The following is a 25,832-nucleotide window of genomic DNA, read 5'->3' as shown; positions in this document are numbered from 1 at the left end:
ACACTGAGGGTGTCAGCTGAGCCTGGAAGGGCTAACAGAACCCATATGCTAAACCTAAACTGGGCAACTGCCTGTTAAAATTGACATTTGATTTTAAAAGGAACAAAGAGCACCTGGGTGACTCATCTGGTTAAGCGAACAGCTTCGGCTCGGGTCATGATCTGGCAGTCAGTGAGTTCAAGCCCCTCATTAGGCTGTGTGCTGACAGTTCAGAGCCTGGAGCCTGATTAGGATTCTGTCTCTCTCCTTCCCTTCCTCTCTCTGTCTCTGTCTCTCTCTCTCTCTCTCTCTCTCTGCCCCTGCCTTGCTCCCTTGCTGTCTCCTTCTCTCAAAAAATAACATCAAAAAAAAATTTTTTTTAATAATAAAAGCTTTAAGAGTCTCCAAACATAACATTCAAGATAACCAGAGTACAACTGAAAATCACTGGTCACACCAAAGACCAGGATTATCACAAATTAAGGCAGAAAAGACTACCATCAGAGATCAACACAGAGATGATTTAGATGCTGAAATTATCTGACAGAGATTTTAGAGCAGCTATCATAAAGCTGCTTCAAGAAGTAATTACAAATTCTGTTGAAACAAATGAAAAAATAAAAAGTCCAAAGAAGTTCAACTTTTTAAAAAATGACCAAAATGAAATTACTGAACTTAAAAATATAATAAAAAATAACAAAACTCACTGAAAGGGCAAGAAAAATAAAAAAACCAAGAAAATTAGTAATTTGAGATTTCTTCCATCTGAACAATTAAAGGAAAATAAACTGTGGGAAAACAATGAACAGAGCTTGAGAGACAAAACCTCTAAAATTCACATCATCAGAGTCAAGAAGAAAAGAGAAACAACATAGGCTTAAAAGTATTCTAAGAGACAATGGTGAAAATGTCTCAAATTTAGTAAATGACATAAACGTACAAATTCAAGAAGGTGAGCAAACTTCTAGTAGAATAAACCCAAAGAAATTCACACCAAGACATATCATAGACTGAAAACTAAAGACAGAAAAAAAAAAATCTCAAAAACATCAAAGAGAAAGGACACATTACCTATCGGAACAATGGGTTTCTTTTCTGAAACCACGGTAGTCAGAGGAAGTGGCACATTTTCAAGTGCTGAAAGAAAGAACGGTCAAGCCACAAATTCCGTATCCAGCAAAACCACCCTTCAGAAATCAAGGGGAAATAAAGATGTTATAAAAGAAAAACCAAGAGACTTTGTTGCTAACAGAACTGCCCTTAAAAAATGGGTAATGGAAGTTCTCTAAACAGAAAGGAAATGGTAACAGAAGACCCAGAACATCAAAAAGGAAAGAACAAGCAATGAGTAAAATCAGGGGTAAACATAATGGATTATGTTTCTCCACATGAGCTTCTTAAGTCATAGCTGATGGCTGAAGCAAAAATCATAACATCTGTGTGATACTCTGTGCAGGTAGAAGAAAAAAAATACATATTTTAATAAAAGTGGGGAGTGTGAGGCACACAAGTGGAAGGCATCGATAATGCACTTAAAGTGATAAAATACCTTTATCAGTTGACTACACTATGTATACTGTGATTCTAGAGCAAATATTAAGAAAATTATAGAAGACAATATACTCAAAAATAGCACAAATAAAACAAGGGAGAATCCTAAAAAATATTTAAGTAACCCACAGGAAACCAAGAAAAGATAAACAAAGGAAGTACATACAGGAAACAGAAAACAATTTTTAAAAATGGCACAATTAAATGCTACATATCAATAATTTTTTTTAAGTTTATTTATTTTGAGAAAGAGAGAGAGAGAACGTGCACAGGAAGGTACAGAGAGAGGAAGGGAGAGAGAGAATCCCAATAAGCTGCATGCTATCAGTGCAGAGCCTCATGACTGGGGGCTCAATCTCAGGAAATGCAAGATCATGACCTAAATCAAGATTAAGAGCCAGATGCTTAAGGGACTGAGTCACCCAGGGATCTCTATTGCTAATTATTTAAAATGCAATGATCTAAATATACAAATTAAAACAGCAGACTCTTGTGGTACAGACACATGACTCAACTGTATGTTGTCTAAAAGAAACTTATGTCAAATACAACAACATAGTAAAGTTGAAAGACAATGGAAAAAGAAACACCATGCTAGGAAGAAACAACAACAAAAAAAGTAGGTGGTTACGTTTACATCGGACACACAGACTTAAGAGCAAAGAAAATACTAGAAAAAGAAGGTTGTTACTTAATAATAAAAGGTTCAATTCAGCAAGACTATGTAGTAATTCTAAATATGTATACACCAAACAATGTAACTTCAAATACATATAGCAAATACTGCCAGGGCTGACAGTAGAAACAGACATCTCTACAATTACAGTTGGGGAGTTCAACACTATAATGTCAGTATTTGATAATAAGAATACTAGATAGAAAATTTAGAAAAGATATAGAAGAGTGGAACATCACCACCAACTAACATAGTTTACATTTATAGAACAATGCACCAACAACTACAGAATATTTGCTTTTTCAAGCACCCATGTAACATTAGCCAAGACAATGAAACAAACACCAATAAACTTAAAAGAACTGAAATAATGCAGAATATGTTTTCCAACTGGTCCCAAACTGGAATCAAAGAAGAGTAACAAAAAGAACAGAAAATTTAACAACACATTCTAAATAACCCATGAATGAAAGAGGAAGTCTCAAAGGAAATTAAAAAAAACACATTAAACAGAATGAAAATGAAAATACAACATATCAAAATTTGCGGGGTGCAGCTAAAGTAGTTCTGAGAGGGAATTACATATGCTACATACTTGGATTTATAAATAGAAAGGATTTAAAATAAAAAATCTAAGTTTTCACTTCAAAAACAAGAAAAAAAATAAACCCAAAATAAGACATAATTACTGAGATATAAGGAAACAGAACATTAAACATAAGAGAAAAAGATATACTGTGCAAATTTTAACCAAAAAGAATTTGCATAGCTATTTTCATATAGCTATATTAATAAAGTAATGAGAAGTACATAATGAGCTGGTAAACATTACAAATAACCAAAAAGATAAGATATATGAAAATAAACCCTCACTATATGTAATTAATAAGAACTTCTAGGAACAGGGGCGCCTGGGTGGCTTGGTCGGTTAAGCGTCCGACTTCGGCTCAGGTCATGATCTCACAGTCTGTGAGTTTGAGCCCCGCGTCAGGCTCTGTGCTGACAGCTCAGAGTCTGGAGCCTGTTTCAGATTCTGTGTCTCCCTCTCTCTCTGCCCCTCCCCTGTTCATGCTCTGTCTCTGTCTCAAAAATAAATAAACGTTAAAAAAAAAAAAAAAAGTTAAAAAAAAAAAAAAAGAAATACTAGGAACAAAGAAGGCCATTACATGATAAAAGAATCAATCCTTTCGATCCCTGCAAGAGACATAAAAAATAAACAAATCTATAATCAAAACGGGAGATCTTAACACAGCTGTCACTAATGAATAAAAATCAGTAATTATCAAGTATGACATATTCAGGCAATTAATAAACTTAAACTAATATATATAGAATGCAGCACCAAATAAGTACAGAATGTACATTCTGTTTAAGTGCATACATAACACTTAGAAAAATTAAGCATATGCTGCCTAATAAATAAAATCTTTAAATTTTTTTAAATAAATTACTCTCTGACCACAATGGAATTAAGGTAGGAACCAATGACAAATAAAACATCTCCTAGAAATAAGGAAATTTCTAAGTGATTAATCTAAGAAACAATGATGAGAGCTATTAGATAATATACGGAACTGAATGATAAAAAATCAATACAAATTGAAACCTGAAGAATGCAGCTAACAGCCAGATTTAAGGAGAGATTTATAAATAAATACTTTGGGAAAAAAACAAAGTATAAAAGTTAATGATTTAGATGTTAAAAGGTTAGAAAAAATAACAGTAGATGAAAGTCCAAGGAATAAAGATTTAAAAAAACACTGATATCAGGGGCGCCTGGATGGCTCATCAAGTATCCAACTTTGGCTCAGGTCAAGTTGGAGCCCTGCACTGGGCTCTGTGCTGACAGCTCAGAACCTGGAGCCTGCTTTGGATTCTGTCTCCCTCTGGCTCTGCCCCTCCCCTGCTCGCTCGTTGGCTCATTCTCTCTTTCTCTCTCTCTCTCTCTCTCTGTCTCTGTCTCTCTCTTCCCATCTCCCTGTCTCTCTCTCTCTCTCTCTCTCTCTCTCCCTCTCCCGAAAATAAACATTAAAAAAAAAATTTTAATCACTGATGTTAAAAAAAAATAATAAAAGAGTATTACTAAAACTAAAAATTGGCTCTTTTTTTTCCCCCCAAAGAAATATTGCTAAATACCTACAGGCAAGACTATGCATGAAGTAAATAAAAGCAACACAAATAACTAATATCTGGAATATGAAAAAGAGACAACACTATCAAATAAACATTAAAAGATATTCTGAACTTCATGTAAATAAATTTGAAGATTTTTTTAAAAAATTAAGATTTAGATAAAATGGGAAAATTACCAAAAAATACAACTTTCAGAAACTGATAAATGGAATATCAGAACAGTACTATAGTTATTAAAGAAACTAAATCAGCAATTGAAAACTTCCTACAAAGAAACCCCAGACTCTGATGTATTCTACCATACATTTAAGAAACACCAATCATAAATATTCTCTTCCAATTAACAGAAAATAAATTTTGTGATGCCTGTATAATCTTCATACTAAAACCTGACAAGAATATTGAAGAAAGGAAAATTATTGATCGATCTCACTTAAACTTACATGCAAAAAATCCTAGGTAAAATATTAGCTAACTGAATAAAGGGATATATAAAAAGGATAATACTATACTGCAACCTATTTGAATTTAATACAAAGGTGGTATAGCATTAAAATCAATCCATTTACCAAATTAACAGCATAAAGGCCAGAAAACATATTCTCATCTTAAGAAAAAAAAGCATTTGATAGTATTTAACATTTGTTCATATTAAAAAATGAAAAACTCTAAATAGGAATAGAACTTCCTTAATCTGATATATATAAAAACTACAGTGAATGCCATACTTAATCATAATTTCAAAAAGCTAATAAATTTTGAAATTAGACAAATTATCACTACTGTTAGCACCTACTAAAGATCTTAGCAAGTACAATAAGGCAAGAAAAAGAAATAAAAGATAAGAATTAGAGAGTAATGAAAGTGTTGTTATGTGCAATGACACAATTGTAGAATTAAAATAAAAATACCTTAGGATTAAAAAGATTTTAGTGAAATGGCTGAATATGTATTTATCAAAGGCACTTTCAAGTGTTTAGCAAGGTGTCTGAATACCAATAAATATACAAAACCCAACTGTATTCCATAAATGAGCAATAATCATCTTACTGAGATTCATTTTCAAAAAGACCATTTATGGGGCGCCTGGGTGGCTCAGTTGGTTAAGCGGCCGACTTTGGCTCAGGTCATGATCTCGCGGTCCGTGAGTTTGAGCCCCGCGTCGGGCTCTGTGCTGACAGCTCAGAGCCTGGAGCCTGTTTCAGATTCTGTGTCTCCCTCTCTCTGACCCTCCCCCATTCATGCTCTGTCTCTCTCTGTCTCAAAAATAAATAAACGTTAAAAAAAAAAAAAAAGACCATTTATGAGAGCATCAAAAAACTCAATACCTAGAATAAATGTAATAAGAAATGTAAAGAATACTACACAGAAACCTAAAACTCTATCAAGAGAAATTAGAGAAAGCACAATAAATGAAAGAATATTCAACACTGCTAGATTAGAAGATCCAGTGTTGTAAACAGGTCAATTTTTTCCAAAGCAATCTATAGATTCAGTATAATCTCAACCTAAATTCTTATATTTTGGGGGAGGGGAGAAACCTGAAAAGCCAATTCTAATAATTTTAATGAAAATACAGGGTAAAGAAGGATGGGGGCAAAACTAGCTTAGACTTTAGAATCAAATCAAGATGGAAGGCTTACTCTACTGAATCTTAAGATATCTTATAAAAATACCATAATTAAAGACACTGTTATATATTATCATAAAGACAGAATTAAATAGAGAATACAAAACCCCAGAAATAAACCCATACATACAAAGACAATTTATCACAAAGATGGCACTAAAATACAGTAATGAAAGGACAGTCTTTCCCATAAAAGGCTCAAAGTCAAATGGAAAAGTTATGAATATAGACTCCTACGATATACAAATTTCAATTCTAGGAAGATGATAGCTCTAAATGTTACAGGTAAAAAATGAAGTTTTTAGATATAGGAAAATATATTCTTGAGCTTGGGGTAGGGAAAAATTCTTAAAAAGGACACAAAAGCAATACCATAATAGAAAAGCTCAATAAATTCAATTATGTTAAAATGTTTTCTGTTCATCAAAAAACAAATTAAGAAAGTGGAAAGGCAAACAAGAGCATGGGAGAAGATGTCTGCAACATATATGCCAACAATGACTCGTATCTAAAGCACTGAAGACCTCCTAAAAAATTATATACACACAAACCCCAACACATGCCATATGACTGGGTCAAGTGGCTACATCTATATTGACAAAGGAGAATTGTATTTTTAAAGCAAAAAGGAATTAGTGTACACATACTATATATACAGCTGAATTAAACTTTTAGCTAGATAGTCTTAATTTGTTACTGAAAGAACCTCTCAAGTTTATTATCTCTCATCAATTGACTTTAGTTTTTATAAGCCAAAAATATTTGCGATGATATTAATTTGGTTTTACATTATTGTAAATATCACCATTCTTAAAAAATTTTTACGTAGGTGTCTTCTATGATGGAGATAATTAAAAAAAGTATAGACAACATATTGTGATGATGGCCTGATGCTGGAATCTAGATGTCTCTGTTTGCGATTCTGTATTTTAGAAAGACATTATTCCAAGAAAAATATCTGAATTCAAGCATCTATACATTTACTCATATTTTGAGTGCTTAAGCAAAAACAAGTTTTAAGTCAAATACTTAATACACTTCTTATATTAAAAAAATTTCTATTTGGAATACAACTATTTTAGTCAGATACATTTGGTGTTCTTAATCAAAATCCTGCTTGCAAAATTTCCCCGAATGTGTAGTGAAACAAACTAGTAATTTTGTTCACAAAAAAATGTGTACAGTGTGTGGGATCCATGTAATCTGCTTACAATTAATAACTATGTACTTGTGATCAAGAGAATCTTGTGTTCACAGCTCCAGCATTAACCAGCTGTGTAATTTGGGAAAATCACATTTTATTCTCTGAATCTCAGAACTTGCATCTGTGCAACCAGTAAAAATTCCTACCTCCTAGGTTCTTTAGAGAGATTAAATAATATAACTAAAGCTCGTAACATATTGCTTGGTAAATAGGAAGTACTCGGTATATGAAAAGATTGTCCCACTACCATGAAATATAATAACTCCAAAATTGTAAAAAGTTATAAAAAAAAAAAAAAGGTCAGATGCTCTTAAGCAACATGTGACATATAAGCTAGCAGTAATACATGTTGAGTTCACTATTTTGTCATTAAGACTTACCTGCAAGATTGTCAAGCATGAAGTTCAGTAGCTTTCGGGTTCCATCTGGGTCCTGGTATAAATTGAGAATATCCTGTGATAAAGGATTGCCTAAATCAGAATACAAAAATAAAATCTGTAAGACTTGCAATTGTTAGGACCAGACAAATGTATGCAATAAAACAAAATACTAATTTTCTAAAGTGAATGTTACAGTATTTAATGTTACATTAATTTTAAGAAATTATGTGAATTTAAAGAAATACTTTAAGACAGTCATAAAGAAAAATTTCAGAAAAGTTATTTCTTTCCAGATTTCACTGTTTATACTAGCTACCTACAATTTGTTTGCCAAAACCACCTATGTATGTAAACATATATACTAAACTTAGTCAATTCTGAAGTACTATCACAAATCAGCACAATTAATTAACCTTTATAAGTTCTGTTTATCTTTGAAGACAATATTCTAACTGAAAGACAAATAGTCCTGTATTCATTCGAATGAATGTATTCATTCATTCATTCGAATGAATGAATCAGTCAGTCAAGGTGCATACTAAAATATTTGGGTAGTTTAGTACATATACTCAAAGTACTAGCAAAAAAAATCATGGTCAATGAGTTAGGCAGTAGATTATAGCTAAAAATAAAATTGTTGAACAGAAAAAATACATTCAAAGAAACTACCCAAAATGCATCAATAAGAGAAAGATATAAAATACGGAACAGTAAAAATATGTGAGTTAGAATAAGAAATCTTGGGGTGCTTGGGTATCTCAGTCAGTTGAGTGTCCAACTTGTGATTTCCAGTCAGATCATGATCTCATGGTTTGTGAGATTGAGCCCTTCACCAGGCTGCACACTGACAGCTCAGAACCTGCTTGGGATTCTCTTCTTTCTCTCTCTCTCTCTCTCTGACCTTCTCCCTGGTCATGCTTGCTGCTCTCTCTCAAATTAAGTAAATAAACTTTAAAAAAATAAAAATAAAAAATCTTAACATATATTAAGTTGGAGCTCTAGAAACAGAGAATAGGACTTGGGTCTCTAGCTCAACATCTAAAGAAAGAAGCTGGAAGTTGTCACTCTGTCCCCACAGTTAAGATCATAAGGCAAACTGCTGCCCTAAACACAAACAGGCACATACAGAGAATCACAGCCTAGTGGCAGCTAAAGTCCAGATAAAGAAGCCCAGAAATGGAACTAGTAATAGCTGAAACAGGTTAAATCATAATCGACAAATTGTCAGAGGCTTGGAAGACATTAACTAGAGAATTAAAAACTCAAGAAGGAACACAATCTTAGGAATATCCAACATTCTCTGAGTTTTACTTCCAGGAGACCGACCAGGTTTTTAATATAAAGACTGGATAAAAATTCCCCTTATGCTTCTGGTAGGAAGAGTAATGCTCTCCTTAACAAGTCCTGCATGCAAGGCAAACTATTTTACGAGTATAATCAGGTGAAGTTTTACCATTTAATGTTAGGTAAATACCCAACACTCCAGCCCTCTCTAGCCTAATTTGGGGTGGAGAGAGCAGGAAGGAGATCTAATTCAGGTCCATTTTTAATGGGACTGAGACCTAATCATAAAACTATAGGACTCTTCCTCCCCTTCCACATCATGCAATCACATCAGTATTGTTTCTGTATAATAACAGATGATTATGGTAAACAGAACTAGAAGCTCGGAGTCCTTTGGGAAAACCCAAAGGCAACAGGAGATACAAACAAGAAAACTGGAAAAAAAATTTAGATTCTGACATACGACAGCCAACAGGAAACAAGTCCTGTTGGAAAGACAGTTTAAATTTTTTTTTCCAACGTTTTTATTTATTTTTGGGACAGAGAGAGACAGAGCATGAACGGGCGAGGGGCAGAGAGAGAGGGAGACACAGAATCGGAAACAGGCTCCAGGCTCTGAGCCATCAGCCCAGAGCCCGACGCAGGGCTCGAACTCACGGACCGCGAGATCGTGACCTGGCTGAAGTCGGACGCTTAACCGACTGCGCCACCCAGGCGCCCCTGGAAAGACAGTTTAAAGAGAAGTGAGAAGACACATTACTTAAATAGAAAAAGGCTGCAAACTTTCACAAGATAATTTTTAAAGAATGAATAAACTGACAGAAGAAGCACAACGTATAGGAAGAAGTACATGAAAGGATTTCATTTTACATTGTACGGCAAACTTGTGAAGGACAATTGTAAATAGAAAGCTTTAAAACCCTTTGGGGAAAATAACCAGCTACTTAAAAACAAAACAAAACAAACACGTTAATGGTAATAAAATTCATTAGCAAGAATGGAAGCTGGAATAGAGTGGAATAGTATCTCCCAAGACTGCAAAATGGTATTTAAGACTTCAACACTCCTCCACTAGTTATCAACAAAAAAAGTAAACAGAAAGTCAGTAGAGATGGAAATGAGAAAAACCTGTCAACCGATATGATGATATTTATATAATACTATACTCATACAGAGGAAAATATATGATCTTTTCGAGTGTACACAAACATTTACCAAGACACCATTTTCTGGGCTAGAAAACAAACTGTGACATGTTTAAAAGAAGTAAAACCAAAGCATACTGACCATAATAAAACTAGAAATCAACAACAGAGAACTAAAAAAACTCCAGGTATTTTGAAATTAGACCCCCCCCCCCCCCCACACACACACACAAAATGGGGCACCTGGGTGGCTCAGTTGGTTAAGCCAATTTCAGCTCAGGTCATGATCTCATGATTTGTGAGTTCAAGTCCCTCAATGGCTTTGTGTGGACAGCTCAGAGCCTGGAGCCTACTTCGGATTCTGAATCTCCCTCTCTCTGCCCTCCCCTGCTCGTTCTCGTTCTCTCTCTCTCAAAAATAAACATTAAAAGAATTAAAAAAAAAAAGAAATTAAACATTATACACTTCTAAGTAATCTATGGGTCAAAGAGAAAGTCACAAGGAAATTTAACTGAACTAAAATGAAAATACATCATCAAAATTTGTATGATGTACCTAAGTTAGTGTCTAGAGAGAAATTTATAGGATTAAGCTTTATTTTAGAAAATAAGATCTAAAAGCAATGACTTAACTTCCAAATTAAGAATCTAAAAAATGAGCAAATGAATGCCAAAGAAAACAGAAAGAAGGAACAACAAAGAGGAGACATCAATAAAATTTATAACAGAAAAACAAGAGACTACTACCAAATCTAAAGCATGATACTTTGAAAAAGAGGCAAAAAATTTTTGATAAACCTACATTTGATCAGAAGAAAAAAAAAAGACACAACTCACCAATATCAAGAATTAAAGATTAGGAAACAGCCCTCTTTAATGCCTTGAGGCATTAGGAGGATAAGGAATATTAAGAAAACTTTAGGTCCTTAGGTTCAACAACTTCGAAAAAAAATGACAAATTCCTTGAAAGACAGAAAATACCACCCCTCACTGAAAACAGAAATGGATAGAAAATGAAGCCAAAAATGGCAGACTAAGAACTTCCAAAAATTTGCCCCTTCGTAAGAACAAAAGGGCAGAATAGCAGTGAAGACAGTAATTTTTGGGGTTTAGATAACTTCTGGTCCCTCACTGCCAGGGCAGCTTGGCAACCACTGAAGCAACCAAAATTGAGCTCCAGCCTTTCAAAGCCTGGAATGACTAGTCATTTATCTCTGACTTCTTTGGTAGTGGTTCCTTGATTCTTGCCAAGTGCTAAAAGCCTTCAACCTGAATGAAGGGTAGTGGAGAGTGTTAAGGCATGTTTGAGGAAACCATTACTGGTAAATGCTTACTTATGCTAACTTATGGCTGCCTGAGGTCATAGAAACAGGTAAGGCAAACAACAGACTAACCTAAATGCTTAAGAAAAGCTTGGGATAAGAGCTCAATAAGGGTTCTGAAAGGCTCTGACAGGGGCACCTGGGTGGCTCAATCTGTCAAGCTTCCAACTTCGGCTCAGGTCATGTCTCACAGTTCGTATATTCAAGCCCCACATCAGACTCTGTGCTGACAGCTCAGAGCCTGGAGCCTGTTTCAGATTCTGTGTCTCCCTCTCTCTCTCTCTCTGCCCCTTCCCGGCTCACACTCTGTCTCTTGCTCAAAAATAAACAAACATTAAAAATAAAAAAAAAGAGTTTGAAAAGCTCTGACATATTCCAGGTACTCTAGGAGACCATAACTGTGGGGGGCTCTGCATATGCTTATGAAAGACCAAAAAATAGGGTACTTTCACCTTTTCCTGATCTTGAGACTGTGCACAAGTAAGAAGTAAAGGCTAAGGCAGAGTGGTATACTTCTTGGCTGATTATTGAAAGCATTTCCCAAAACACACAAAGAGCCACGTGGCCAAGATTGGAAGATTCACTGGTTCCAGGAACTTTAAAAGATCTATGCCTAAACATTAACTGAACACTAAACTGAAGAGAGATTTCAATATAATTACATGATAAAAAAAATATGAAATTTACAGAATTAGTTCTGAAAGTCACTAAAGGAACAAACAACAAATAACCCTGGGAATAGGAGGTATCATAATTTCAGAGTTGCCACATTATTTAAAATGTCCCAGTTCTTAATGCAATTACAAAGGATGCAAAGAAACAAGAGTATGTCTTATAACGGGGGGGGGGGGGGAGGGCGGCGGAAACAATGGATAGAAACTGTCTCTGAGGATAATAAAAACTGTACCTGAGGACTATACTACAAGTCTTTCAAAACCTAATTTAATATGTTCAAAGAGCTAAAGAAAACCATAGCTAAAGAAAGTATGACAATGATGTCTCAACAAAAGAATATCAAAAAAGAAATCAAAATCACAAAAAGTAACCAAACAGAAAACAAAAACATCAACAAGATATATGCACCTATATGTTCACTGTAGCATTATTTATAATAGCTGAGATATGGAAACAAACTATCCATCTACAAATAAAAAAAATTGGTATGCGTAGGCAATGAAATATTATTTACCCATTAAAAATGAAAGTTTCCCATTTAAGACAACATGGAAGGATCTAGAGAGCATTATGCTAAGTGAAGTAAGTCAGACAAAAATAAAAATACCATATGATTTAACTTATATGTGGAATCTGAAAAAAATGAAGAACACACAAACAAAAACAGACCTTTATATACAAAGAACTGCTGGTTTCCAGAGGGGAGCTGGGTGAGTGGTAGGAAACATCAATGAAGGAGATTCAGAGGTTACACCTCTCGTTATAAAACAAGGAGATCACAGAGATGAAAAGTACACTATAGGGAATGTAGTCAATAACACTGCAATAACCTTGTATGGTGACAGAGAGTCACATTTACTGTGGTGAGTATCATGTAATGTGCACAATTGTCAAATCCCCAAGCTGTACACCTGAAACTAATATAACATTGTATGTCAAGTATACTCGGATAATAAAACTTAAAGAAAAAACAGAAACACGCAGATATCAGAAAGAAACTATTGGTTACCAGAGGTGGGAGGGATTAAGGGCAGGCAGAATAGATGAAGGGGATTAAAAGGAGCAAATTTCCAGTTACAAAATAAGTCATGGGAATGTAATGTACATCAAAGAGAATACAGCCAATAATATAATACCTTGTATGGCAATCAATGGTAATGACTTATCATGGGGATCATTTCATAATGTATAAAGATTTCAGATCACTATGATGTATACCTGAAACTAACAGTATTACTGTATGTCAATTATACCTCAAAAAAATAAGTAGCTCTTCTAAAACTAGGTAAATAAACACAAATTTTAAAAAGCAATAATTTCTATTATTTTTCAGCAAAGTGCAGGAACAGGAAGGAAATAGGACAGGTTTCATGTTTGTTATATCAGCTTTGGGACTGACTTTCCTAAAATTTAGGCCAAAACAAAGTTCACATCTCTTCTGACAATAAATGTGGATACTCATGTAAGATCATTCAGTTGACATACAACATTTGGTGTTACCAAGATAGCCACTTAAAGAACCACAATGCATTAAGAAAATCTTTCAGGAAAAACAAAACAAAAAAAACCACTTCTGACAGCATAAGTACAATTGAGGAATTTTCAGGGATAGTCACCTCCAGCTGAGAAAAGAGTAAGCACAGGGAAACAGAATCAGGAAGATAAAAAGAATGAAGCAACCTCATCTCTTCTCTTGGTTACTGCTACATTTTCCTATAAGCACTGTCTACCCTGATAATACAGACTGTTATTCTTCTGAAGATGGGCAGATCTCAGTGATTCAAACTAGTAAAATCATTAAGAATCACATTAAGCAAACACCTGGATAAAAGCCAAACTCAGAGAAATAGCAAGTATACTGGCGGATTCCAGTGGCTGGGGGGGAGGGAAGCAGGGGAGATAATGGTCAAAGGTTACAAAGGTCCAGTTAGGAGATTAACAAGTTTTGGGAGCCTAATATACAGCATGGTGACTATAGTTAATTACACTGTAGTATATACTTGCTAAGAGAGTTAAACTTAAAAAGTTCTCAACACAAAAAATACATGGTAATTATGTGATGAGATGGAGGTGTTAGCTACAAGTATACTGATAATCATTTTGCAATATATAAGTGTATCAATACACTGTATACCTTAAACTTACACCGTTATATCTCAATTACATCTCAATAAATCCAGAAAACATAAAAACATTAAAAAAATCAAAATATTAAAAAAGAAACCAAACAGAAATTATTAAGTTGAAAAGCACAATGAAAATAATTACTAGAAGGACTCAAGAGTAGTAGTGGATAGGCAGAAGAAAGGACCTGTGAACTTAAAGACAGGCCAGCTAAGGTTATAACGGTCTGGGAGAAATGGGGGAGGGGGGGGCAGTGGGGAGAAAGGAAAAATAAATGAACAGAGATTAAAGATATACCAGCATACAAGAAGTATACCAACATTATGTAGGATGGGAAACCCAGAAGAGGAAGCGAGCACAGAACAAAAAAATTTGAAAAAATAATCAGGAGCATCCCAAATTTGATGAAAAGTATTAATATACACATCTAATACACTTAACAAACTCTAGGTAGAATAAAGTGAAACAGATCCACACTTAAACAAATTATAATAAAACTACAGAAAATCAAAAACAGAATCTTAACAGGAAAATAGCAACACATCATGTACAGACAATCAGTAATATTAACACTGTATTTTCTCAGAAACTGTGGAGGTCAAAAGGCAGAAGAATGACATATTCAAAGTGATGAAAGAAAAAAAATCAACTAAGAACTTTATATCTAGCAAAAATATCTTTCTTAGATAAGGGAGAAATTAAGACATTGCCAGATAAATCAAAACTGAATGAGTTTGTGGCTAGATCAGTCCTATAGCTAAAGGGATTTCTTTAGGCTGAAATGAAACTTGAATTCATATGATTAAATAAAGAATGCCAATAAAGATAATTACATAAGTATAAATGAAGATAGCATAAATACAATTAGTGTTTTTAATCTACCTAAGAGACAACTGCATACAGCAATAATAATAAATCTATGTTGATGGGCATATAATATGTAAAGATAATATTTATGACAATAATAGAATAAATGAGAAGCAAATGGAGCTATAGGTGCAAAGTTTTTTATATTATTGAAATTAAGATGCTATTAATCCAAATTAGACTACTATAACTAAGATTTTTATTGTAATCCCTAAGGTAACCATTAAGAAAATAACTCAAAATAATATAGGCAAAAGAAACAAGGGAATTAAATTGGTACACTGGAAAATACTCATTTAACCAAAAAGGCATTAATTGGGGAACAGAGGAACAAGAAGAACCTAACACATAGAAAACAGTAAAATGACAGACAAAAATCCTACCTTATCAGCAAACACATTAAATGTAACTGGATTAATCTCTGGTTAAAATGCAGAGATTAGCAGAATGAATAATAAAAAAATAATCCATTATATGCTGTCCATAAAAGACATACTATATATTCAAAGATACAAATAGAATGAAAGTAAAAGAATAGAAAAGGGTATGCCATGCAAACAGAAAAGACAGCTGGAGTAGTTATACTAAGAAAGGGATAATCTCAATGTCCTTAATCAATTAAAGAAATTGAATTAATAGTTAAAAACTTTCAACAAAGAAAATTCCAGGACCATATGGTTTTACTGGAAAATTCTACCAATAATTTAAGAAAGCAGTATACAAATGTTATTATGCAAACTATTCCAGAAAATAGAAGTGTTAGTAACACTTGGGGCACCCGGGTGGCTCAGTCCTTTAAGCATCTCACTCTTAATTCTAGCTTAGGTCACGATCTCACAATTTGAAGGATCAAGTCCCACGCATCAGGCTCCCCACTGGTAGTGCAGTGCCTGCTTGGGACTCTCTCTCTCCTTTCTCTGCCCCTCTCCCACTTGTGCATGCTCTCTCTCAAAATAAACAAATAAAATACACTTTATAAGTGTTAGTAACACTCTCCAACCCATCTTATGAGGTCACCAGTATTCCGAAATCAATAAAAAACATTGTAAGAAAGGCATTACAGCATATGTCTTACGATCATTAATGTATAAATCCTGAACAAAATACTAGCAAATAAAATCCAACAATATATTAAAAAGAATACATAAAGACCAAGTGGTTTTTTTTTTCAAGTGGTTTTTAAAATGGGAATAGAGGTTGGCTCAACATCTGAAAATCATTAGTATAATTCAACACATAAACAAATTAAAGAAAAATTATATGATCATCTCAAAAGTTGTACACAAAGTATTTGACCATATTCAACTTCCATCAATGATAAAAACTTTCAAGCAAATGCAAAATAGAAGGAAATTTATATAACCTGAAAAAGCACCTATGCACCTGAAAACTTTTTACTGATATAATTAATGGTGAGAGACTGAGTGCTTTTCCCTAAAATTGAGAACAAGGCAAAGATGTGCACTATCATCACATGTATTTATACTGTCCTAGCCAAAACAAGGCAACAAATTAAAAGATTTTGTATGGGAAAGAAAGAAATGAAACAGTGTCTATTTACAGAATTTTGTAGGTGTTTACAAATGTTGCAAGAGACAGGGCAACATATTTAAAAATCAGTTGCATTTTAATTCTACAATATCAATGAGTAACTGGAAATTTAGAAAGCAGTATCATTTACAACAGCACCAAAAATATCAAATAAGTACAAATATAGCAAAGTGTTTGTAAGATATTCATGCTGAAAACTATAACATTAAAGAAATAGAGTAAAGAAGACCTACATAAACGCAAGAGATACACTGTATTCACAGATTGGAAAACATAATCTCAAGATTAAGATACTGAATCTCCTCAAACTGATCTACATGTTCATCACAATCCCAAAAAAGATTTCAGCAGGATATTTTGCAAAAATAAGCTGATTCTATAATTTATGTAGAAATGTATAGCATCTAGAAGTATAAAAGCAAACGTGAAAAATAATCACAAAGTTGGAGAGTGGCCCTATAAAGAAACAGAAAACACAAACCACAGATTAGGAGAAAATATTTGCAAAACACTTATTTTAAAAAAGGATCTGAATCCAGAATATAATAAACTCTTAAATATCAGTAATTAGAAAAAAGCAACTCAATAATAAAACTAAGCAAACAATGTTAATAGACACTTGAATCAAGATATATAAACACATGAAAAGACACATTGTATCATTATTAAAGTAATAAATGAAATACCCCTGCATTCTATTAAAATGGCAAAAATTAAGAGATTGATAATACCAAGTGCTGACAATGATGCACAGCAACTAAAATTCTCCCATACTTTTGGTGAGGAAGCAAAATGATACAGCTGCTTACAGAAAACCGTTTTTTTTTATGAAGTTTAGCATACATTTACCATACAACCTGGCAATCCCACCCCAAGTATTTACCCAAGGAAAATAAAAACTTGTTTCACACAAAAATTTGTCTTTAAATGTTTACACAGGGCTTTTATTTCTCATCACCCCTAACTGGAAACCCAAAAGTCCTTCAATTTGTGAATAAAAATCTGTTGTACATCCACACAATGGAATACTACTCAGCAACAGAAATGAATTACTGTTATAGACAACAACATGGATGAATCTCTAATGCATTATGCTAAAGGAAAGAATCCAGACTCAAAAGGCTACACAGTGTGTGTTTCCATGTAGTATAGAAAGTAGATGAGAGTAGGTGTTGACTTCAGCAACACAAATGAAGTGAGGGGTGACAGAACACTTCCATTTCTCAATTGTGGTGAGAGTTATGAAACTATAAACAAACAACATCCACCAAAACATTCACCAAAGGGGTGAATTTCACTACTATAAATTGTAACTTAGTAAAAAAGTTGCTAAAAATTTAATTTTTTCAAAAATATACTTAAGGAATAATTTCAAGAGTAATCGCTACATCTAAAAATAGAACATACTAACGCCAAAGCAATAAAAGTATATAGGCAAAAGGAAAAAATATTTCTAGAAAGGCAAAAGGAGGGGGGTGATATCAAAAGGTAGAATAGTATAACACAAAAATATTCATAATTACAATACAGGTGAGGCAACTGATCTGAACCCACATTAAAAACAACATAAAGCCAGAATGTATTGACAACAAAGTTCAGCTATATACTATTTGCAAGAGATACACCTAAGCATAAGTACACAGAAAGGTTAAAAGTAAACAGATGAAAAAAGATATATTAGACAAACATTAACCAAAAGAAAACTTGCCCAGCTGTAATATTAGACAAAAAAAGACTAAGATGTAACAAAGGAGGAAGAGGCTCACTACCTAATATCAGGTTCTGTTCACCAAAAGGTATAGTAGTATACAGTATACATAATAAAATAATCTCAAAAGCTATAAAGCAAAAGCTGGGTGAACTAATGGGGGAATGAACAAATCCACAATTTTAGTGGAAATTTTAGCATTAAGTACCTTAATTACTAAAAGAGTAAATAGCCAAAAATTTGTAAAGACAAAAAATCTGAGCAATAAATTTGATCTAGTGGACAAAATACATATTATGACCACTTTCATACAAATAAATTTTAAAAATTAAAAAGCGAACAAATTCCAATACTACACATATGGTCCAACAAAACTGACTCATTAACAATTAGAAATCCTCAATGATCCTTCTAACTACAAATATATTGGGGTGGTAATTAAATATGTTTCATAAAGAAACACCTAGCAGTGACAGCTTTATACAATTATTCTCTATAGAATAATTTATAGAATTATCTCAAGGAACATGTTAGTTGAATCTTATACAAACTTTTTAAAGAGGACAGAGGAAGAATCTTATTCAGGTCTATTTTGCTCATGAGCATATGTTTAAAATTCCTAACAGAAATTTTTTGGAGAGAGGCAGTCCACCAGGGACCCTGTACTTCCCTCTTCATTCTTGGTGAGTATGACAGATGCTGAGGCCTATCAGTCTGATACTGAGCAGTTTCTCTAGCTAGCTATACTGGAAACTAGATAGGTTAAGGCAACCATAGTAATACTTCCATGTAACTCTTTGCCCTTTGGGGAAACAGGACTAGCTTTTTGCTGCTTGCTAAGTATTTGCTTCTTCCTTCCAAATTGCTGGAGTGATAGACTTGAACTACGCAGGTGCAATGCAAACTCACTGTGTACACAGCATGTGGCTGGTTGGGCCCACCTCATTGTTTGAAGTCATAATGTTCTTTGTCTCTGACCCAGGAGTCTCACTGTCTTCTGCCACTATCCATGAAACAATAATTGGCTAACTTATTAGCTTATAAGAGTAAAAATCTCCAAGCTTTCACAGTCCTTGACATATATTATCAAAATAAATCCAGCATATGAAAGCACCAGGGTGGATTTATCACAGTAAGACAAGGGTAGTTAAATTGGAAATGATGGGAGCACCTGGCTGGCTCAGTCAGAAAAGCATGTGACTCTTGATCACACCGTAGTAAGTTTGAGCCCAAAAGAGGGTGTATAGATTACATAACAAAACATTTAAAAGGAATAAAAAGTAAAAACTGTACAGATATAATTAGCTCAACCTATGAAATGAGAAAAATAATCATTTCATAATCGATGAAAAAAATATTTAATAAAATTCAGCACTTGCATAAATAGAAACAGAAGAAAGCTTCAGAGCACCTGGTTGGTTCAGTCAGTTTAGTGTCTGATTTTGGCTCAGGTCATGATCTTACAGGTTGTAGGTTCAAGACCCACTTCGAGCTCTGTGCTGACAGCTCAGAGCCTGGAGCCTGCTTCAGATTCTGTGTCTCCCTCTCTCTCTGCCCCTCCCCAGTTTGTCTCTCTCCCTCTCAAAAATGAATAATAAGCCTTTTTGTTAAAAAAAGGAAAACTTGGGGAGCCTGGGCGGCTCAGCTGGTTAAGCGTCCGACTTTGGCTCAGGTTGTGATCTCGTGATCTGTGATTTCAAGCCCCGCGTTGGGCTCTGTGCTGACAGCTTGGAGCCTGGAGCCTGCTTTGCATTCTGTGTCTCCCTCTCTCTGCCCCTCGCTCACACTCATGCTGTCTTCTCTGTCTCTCAATAATAAATAGAAGTTAAAAAAAAATTTTTTTTTAAAAAGGAAAACTTCTAAAAAAACTAAAAACTAAAAATTATAAAGCAAATATCATTATTAATGGAAAAATATTAGAAGCATTTATTTTAAAATTTGGAATAGAAACATACCCACCCAGTATTAACACTTCTACTCAACATTATAGTAAAATACCCAGAAATAAGCACATAAGATTTTGAAACAAAACCACCATCAGCACATTAAAAGATTACCTGCATACAAAACCCAAAGGAATCTGCAGGCAAATTTTAAGAAGAATGAGAATTAGGCAAAAACTTTACTTACTATAAATCAGTTTTTCTTACTTGTATTTCTATACAAGTATTTCTTGTACTTTTATTTCTATACAAAAGATGTGCAGAAAATTATAAAATTTTATTTGAAGACATTAACTAAGATCTAAATAAATGGACAAGATGCCAAAATTCATAGATAGGAAGACTCAATATATTAAGATGTCAATTCTTACAGAAATCAAGAAACTGATTCCATTTACAACTGCACCAAGAACAATAAAATACCTAGGAATAAACCTAACCAAAGCTTTAAAAGACCTGTATGCTGAAAACCTTAGAAAACTTATGAAGGAAATTGAAGAAGACACAAAGAAATGGAAAAACATTTCATGCTCATGGATTGGAAGAATAAATATTGTCAAAATGTCAATACTAACACAAAGCAATCTACACATTCAATGCAATCCCAATCAAAATTGCACCGGCAGGGGTGCCTGGGTGGCTCAGTCAGTTAAGTGTCCGACTTCGGCTCAGGTCATGATCTCGCCGGTTCGTGGGTTCAAGCCCCGCATCAGGCTCTGCGCTGACAGCTCAGAGCCTGGACTCTGCTTTGGATTCTGTGTCTCCCTCTCGCTCCGCTCCTCCCCTACTCATGCTCTGTCTCTCTCTCTCTCAAAAATAAATAAACATTAAAATAAAAAAAAAAACTGCACCAGCATTCTTCTCAAAGCTAGAACACACAATCCTAAAACGTGTATGGAACCACAAAAGACCCCAAATAGCCAAAGTAATACTGAAGAAGAAAACCAATGCAGGAGGCATCACAATCCCAGACTTTAGCCTCTACTACAAAGCTGTAATCATCAAGACAGTGTGGTATTGGCACAAAAACAGACACATAGACCAATGGAATAGAATAGAGAATCGAGAATTAGACCCACAAATGCATGGCCAACTAATCTTTGACAAAGCAGGAAAGACTATCCAACGGAAAAGAGACAGTCTCTTAAGCAAATAGTGCTGGGAGAAATGGATAGCAACATGCAGAAGAATGAAACTGGACTGCTTTCTTACACTGTACTCAAAATGGATGAAAAACCTGAATGTGAGACAGGAAACCATCAAAACCCTAGAGGAGAAAGCAGGCAACAACCTCTTTGACCTCAACCACAGCAATTTCTTACTTAACACATCTCCAAAGGCAAGGAAATTAAAAGCAAAAATGAACTACTGGGACCTCATCAAGATAAAAAGCTTCTGCACTGCAAAGGAAACAATCAACAAAACTAAAAGGCAACGTACAGAATGGGAAAAGATACTTGCAAAGGACATATCAGATAAAGGGCTGGTATCCAAAATCTATAAAAAACTCACCAAACTCCACACCCGAAAAATAAATAAATCCAGTGAAAAATGAGCAGAAGACATGAATAGACACTTTTCCAAAGAAGACATCCAGATGGCCAACAGACACATAAAAAGATGCTCAATGTCACTCATCATCAGGGAAATATAAATCAAAGCCACACTGAGATACCACCTCACACTGCTCAGAGTGGCTAAAATGAACAACTCAGGAAACTATAGATGCTGGCGATGATGTGGAGAAATGGGAAACCCTCTCGCACTGTTGGTGGGAATGCAAACTGGTACAGCTGCTCTGGAAAACAGTGTGGAGGATTCTCAAAAAATTAAAAATAGAACTACCTTATGATCCAGCAATAGCACTACTAGGAATTTATCCAAGGGATATAAGAGTGCTGATTAATAGGGGCACATATATCCCAATGTTTATAGCAGCACTTTCAACAACAGCCAAATTATGGAAAAAGAGCTTAAATGTCCAACTGATGAATGGATAAAGAAGATGTGCTTTATATATATACGATGGAATACTACTTGGCAATGAGAAAGAATGAAATCCTGCCATTTGCAGCAATGTGGATGGGACTAGAGGATATTGATCTAAGTGAAATCAGTCAGAGAAAGATATCATAAGTTTTCACTCATATGTGGATCTTGAGAAACTTAAAAAAAAGACCATAGGGGAAGGAAAGGGGAAAAAAATAGTTACAAACACAGAGGGAGAGAGACAAACCATAAGAGACTCTTAAAAATGCAGAGCACAAACTGAGGGTTGATGGGGGGTGGGGGAGAGGGGAAAGTGGGTGATGGGCATTGAGGAAGGGCACTTGTTGGGAGGAGCACTGGGTATTATTGTATGGAAGCCAATTTGACAATAAATTATATTTTAAAATATAATGATAAAAAATAATTATAATAAAAACAAAGTCAATTCTTCCTGAATTGACCTACACATTCAATGCAGCCCCAAAGTTCTAACAACATTTTTGGTGAACTATAACAAATTATTTCTTATGTATGAGGGATTGAAGACAGCCAGACTACCACCACACTGTGAAAGGAAAACATAAGGGAATTCCCAAACCATATATAAAGTCTTAATATAAAGCCATAAAAATGATTATGACAATGTAGTAATTAGTGCAAGGTTAGACAAACTGACTTCTGGATATACAAAATGGAGATCCAAAAACAGACCCTACCATAGCTGATAGGTGACTTTCTTGATGATCAGTGAGAAAAGGGAAAACTATTCACTAAATGATAGTGAGATGGTTGGTTATATACATAGAACAAAAACAGGATTACATCAGTCTCTAAATGAGACCCCCTCATACTACATTAAAACATCAGTTCGGGACGCCTGGGTGGCTCAGTCGCTAAAGCATCCGACTTCAACTCAGGTCATGATCTGGCGGTTTGTGAGTTTGAACCCCACATGGACTTTCTGCTGACAGTTCAGAGCCTGGAGCCTGCTTCGGATTCTGTCTCCTTCTGTCTCTGCTCCTCCCCTGCTCGGGCTCTCTCTCTCAAAAATAAATAAATATTAAAAAAAAAAAAATCAGTTCCAAAATGGTATTAGAAGTACTGGACAGGTACATGCAAAAGAATAAAACTGGTCCACTTTCTCACACCACACACAAAAATAAACTCAAAATGGTTTAATAACCTCAATGTAAGACCAGAAGCCATAGCATGCCTAAAGGAAAAACAAAGGCAGTCAAGTCCTGGGCACTGGTTTTAATATCTTTCTGAATCTCTCTCCTCAGGCAACGTAAACAAAAGCAAAATTAAGTAACTGGACTATATCAAACTAAAAAGCTTTTGCACAGTGAAGGAAACCATCAACGAAACAAAAAAGCAATCTAATGAATGGGAGAAGATGTGTAAATGCTGTATCTATGAAGGCTTCATATCCAAAATATACAAAGTACTCTGCAAGTCACACTCCCCCCCCCCCACAAAAAAACGCTGATTAAAAATGGGCAGGGGACGTGAAAAGACATTTTCCCAAAGACATACAGAAGGCCAATAGACACATGAAAAGATGCTCAACATCAATAGTCATCAAAGAAATGCATATCAAAACCACAATGAGCTATCACATCACACCAGTCAGCATGGCTGGTATCTAAATACAAGAAATAACCAGTTTTGGCAAGAATGTGGAGAAAAGAGAACCCTTTTACACTGTTGGTGGGAATGTAAATTAGTGCATCCACTATGGAACACAGTACAGAGCAATCCCTATCAAAATAACACCAACATTCTACATAGAGCTAGAACAAACAACCCTAAAGTTTGTATGGAACCGGAAAAGACCCTGAATAGCCCAAGCAATCCTAAAAAAGAAAACCGAAGCTGGAGGTATCAGAATTCCAGACTACAAGCTATATTATTACAAAGCTGTAATCGTTGAGACAGTATGGTACAGGCACAAAAACAGATATATAGGTCAATGGAACAGAATAGAGAACAAAGAAATACACCCACAAATGTATGTCCAACTAATCTTTAACAAAGCAGGAAAGAGTATTCAATGGAAAAAAGACCATCTCTTCAGCAAATGGTGCTGGGAAAATGGGACAGCAACAAGCAGAAGACATGTATGGACTACTTTCTTACACCATACACAAAATAAACTCAAAATAGATAAGACTTAAATGAAACACAGAAAGTCATCAAAACCGTAGAGAAGACAGGCAACAACCTCTTTGACCTTGGCCACAGCAACTTCTTGACATGTCTCTGGAGGCAAGGGAAACAAAAGCAAAAATGAACTATTGGGACCTCATCAAGAGGATTTAAAAAAAAAAAAAAAAAGCTTCTGCACAGCAAAGGAAACCATCAGCAAAACTAAAAGGCAACCAACCAAATGAAAGAAGATTATTTGCAAATCACGTATTGGATAAAGGGTTAGTATCCAAAATCTATAAAGAATATAAACTCAACACCCAAGAAACAAACAATCCAGTGAAGAAATGGACAAAAGACATAGACACATTTCCAAAGAAGATATCCAGACGACTAAGACACACATGAAAAGGTGCTCAACATCACTCATCATCAGGGAAATAATCAAAACCAAAATGAGATACTGCTTCACACCTGTCATAATGGCTAAAATGAACAATTCAGGCAGCAACAGATGTTGGTGAGGATGCAGAAAAAGAGGAAAGCTTTTGCACTGCTGGTGGGAATGCTAACTGGTGCCGCTACTCTGGAAAACAATATAGAGGTTCCTCAAAAAATTAAAAATAGAACTATCCTACACCCAGCAATTGCATGACTAGGTACTTATCCAAGGGTACAAGAGTGCTGATTTGGAGGGGCAAATGCACCCCAATGTTTATAGCAGAACTATCAATAATAGCCAAATTATGGAAAGAGCCCAAATGTCTATCGACTAATGAATGGATAAAGATGTGTGGTGTGGTGTGGTGTGGTGTGGTGTGGTGTGGTGTGGTGTGGTGTGGTGTGTGTATACATGTATGTATACACACACTGGAATATTACTTGGCAATGAAAAAGAATGAAATGTTGCCATTTACAACAACATGGATGGAACTAGAGTGTATTACGCTAAGTGAAGTAAGTTAGAGAAAAACAAATATGTGATTTCACTCATGTGGAATTTAAGACACAAAATAGATGAACATAAGGGAAGGGAAGCAAAAAATAATATAAAAACAGAGAGGGAAACAAACCCTCTAAAATACAGACAACAACCTGAGGGTTACTGATGGGGTGCTGGGTGGACGTATGGACAAGGGGCATTAGGGAGGACACGCTGCGATGAGCGCTGGGTGTTATATGTAAGTAATCAATCACTAAATTCTATTCCTGAAATCATTATTACATATATGTTAACTAACTTGGATTTAAATTTTTTAAAATTTTAAACAGGAAAATAGTACAGAGGTTCCTCAAAAAGTTACATAGAAATCTAGTACAATCCAATAATTCCATCTCTACACATTTACCAGAAAATGAAAACACTAATTCAAAAAGATATACACACCCCTATGTTTACTGCAACATTATTTAAAATAGCCAAGATATGGAAGCAACCCAAATATCCATCCATAGATGAATGGATAAAGAAGACGGGGTGTGTGTGTGTGTGTGTGTGTGTGTGTGTGTGTGTGTGTGTGTGTG

At 34.8% G+C, this 25,832-nt stretch overlaps 1 protein-coding gene across 4 annotated transcripts in view; it reads right to left on the bottom strand.

The window, feature by feature from the left end:
* CNOT6L (CCR4-NOT transcription complex subunit 6 like) overlaps nucleotides 1-25,832 on the bottom strand; it is a 120,045-nt gene that overhangs the window by 40,643 nt on the left and 53,570 nt on the right. For all 4 annotated transcript variants that reach the window (XM_040480514.1, XM_040480522.1, XM_040480498.1 and 1 more), the window contains exon 5: nucleotides 7,554-7,643. In XM_040480514.1, coding sequence (XP_040336448.1) covers nucleotides 7,554-7,643 — 90 coding nt within the window. The remainder of the gene's footprint in view (nucleotides 1-7,553; nucleotides 7,644-25,832) is intronic.

The sequence above is a fragment of the Herpailurus yagouaroundi genome, unplaced genomic scaffold (genome assembly GCF_014898765.1).
Source record: "Herpailurus yagouaroundi ecotype Mexico unplaced genomic scaffold, PumYag 28, whole genome shotgun sequence".
NCBI lineage: Eukaryota > Metazoa > Chordata > Mammalia > Carnivora > Felidae > Herpailurus > Herpailurus yagouaroundi.
Note: the sequence above shows the minus strand (reverse complement) of the source record. Positions and strands in the feature narration are given on the sequence as shown.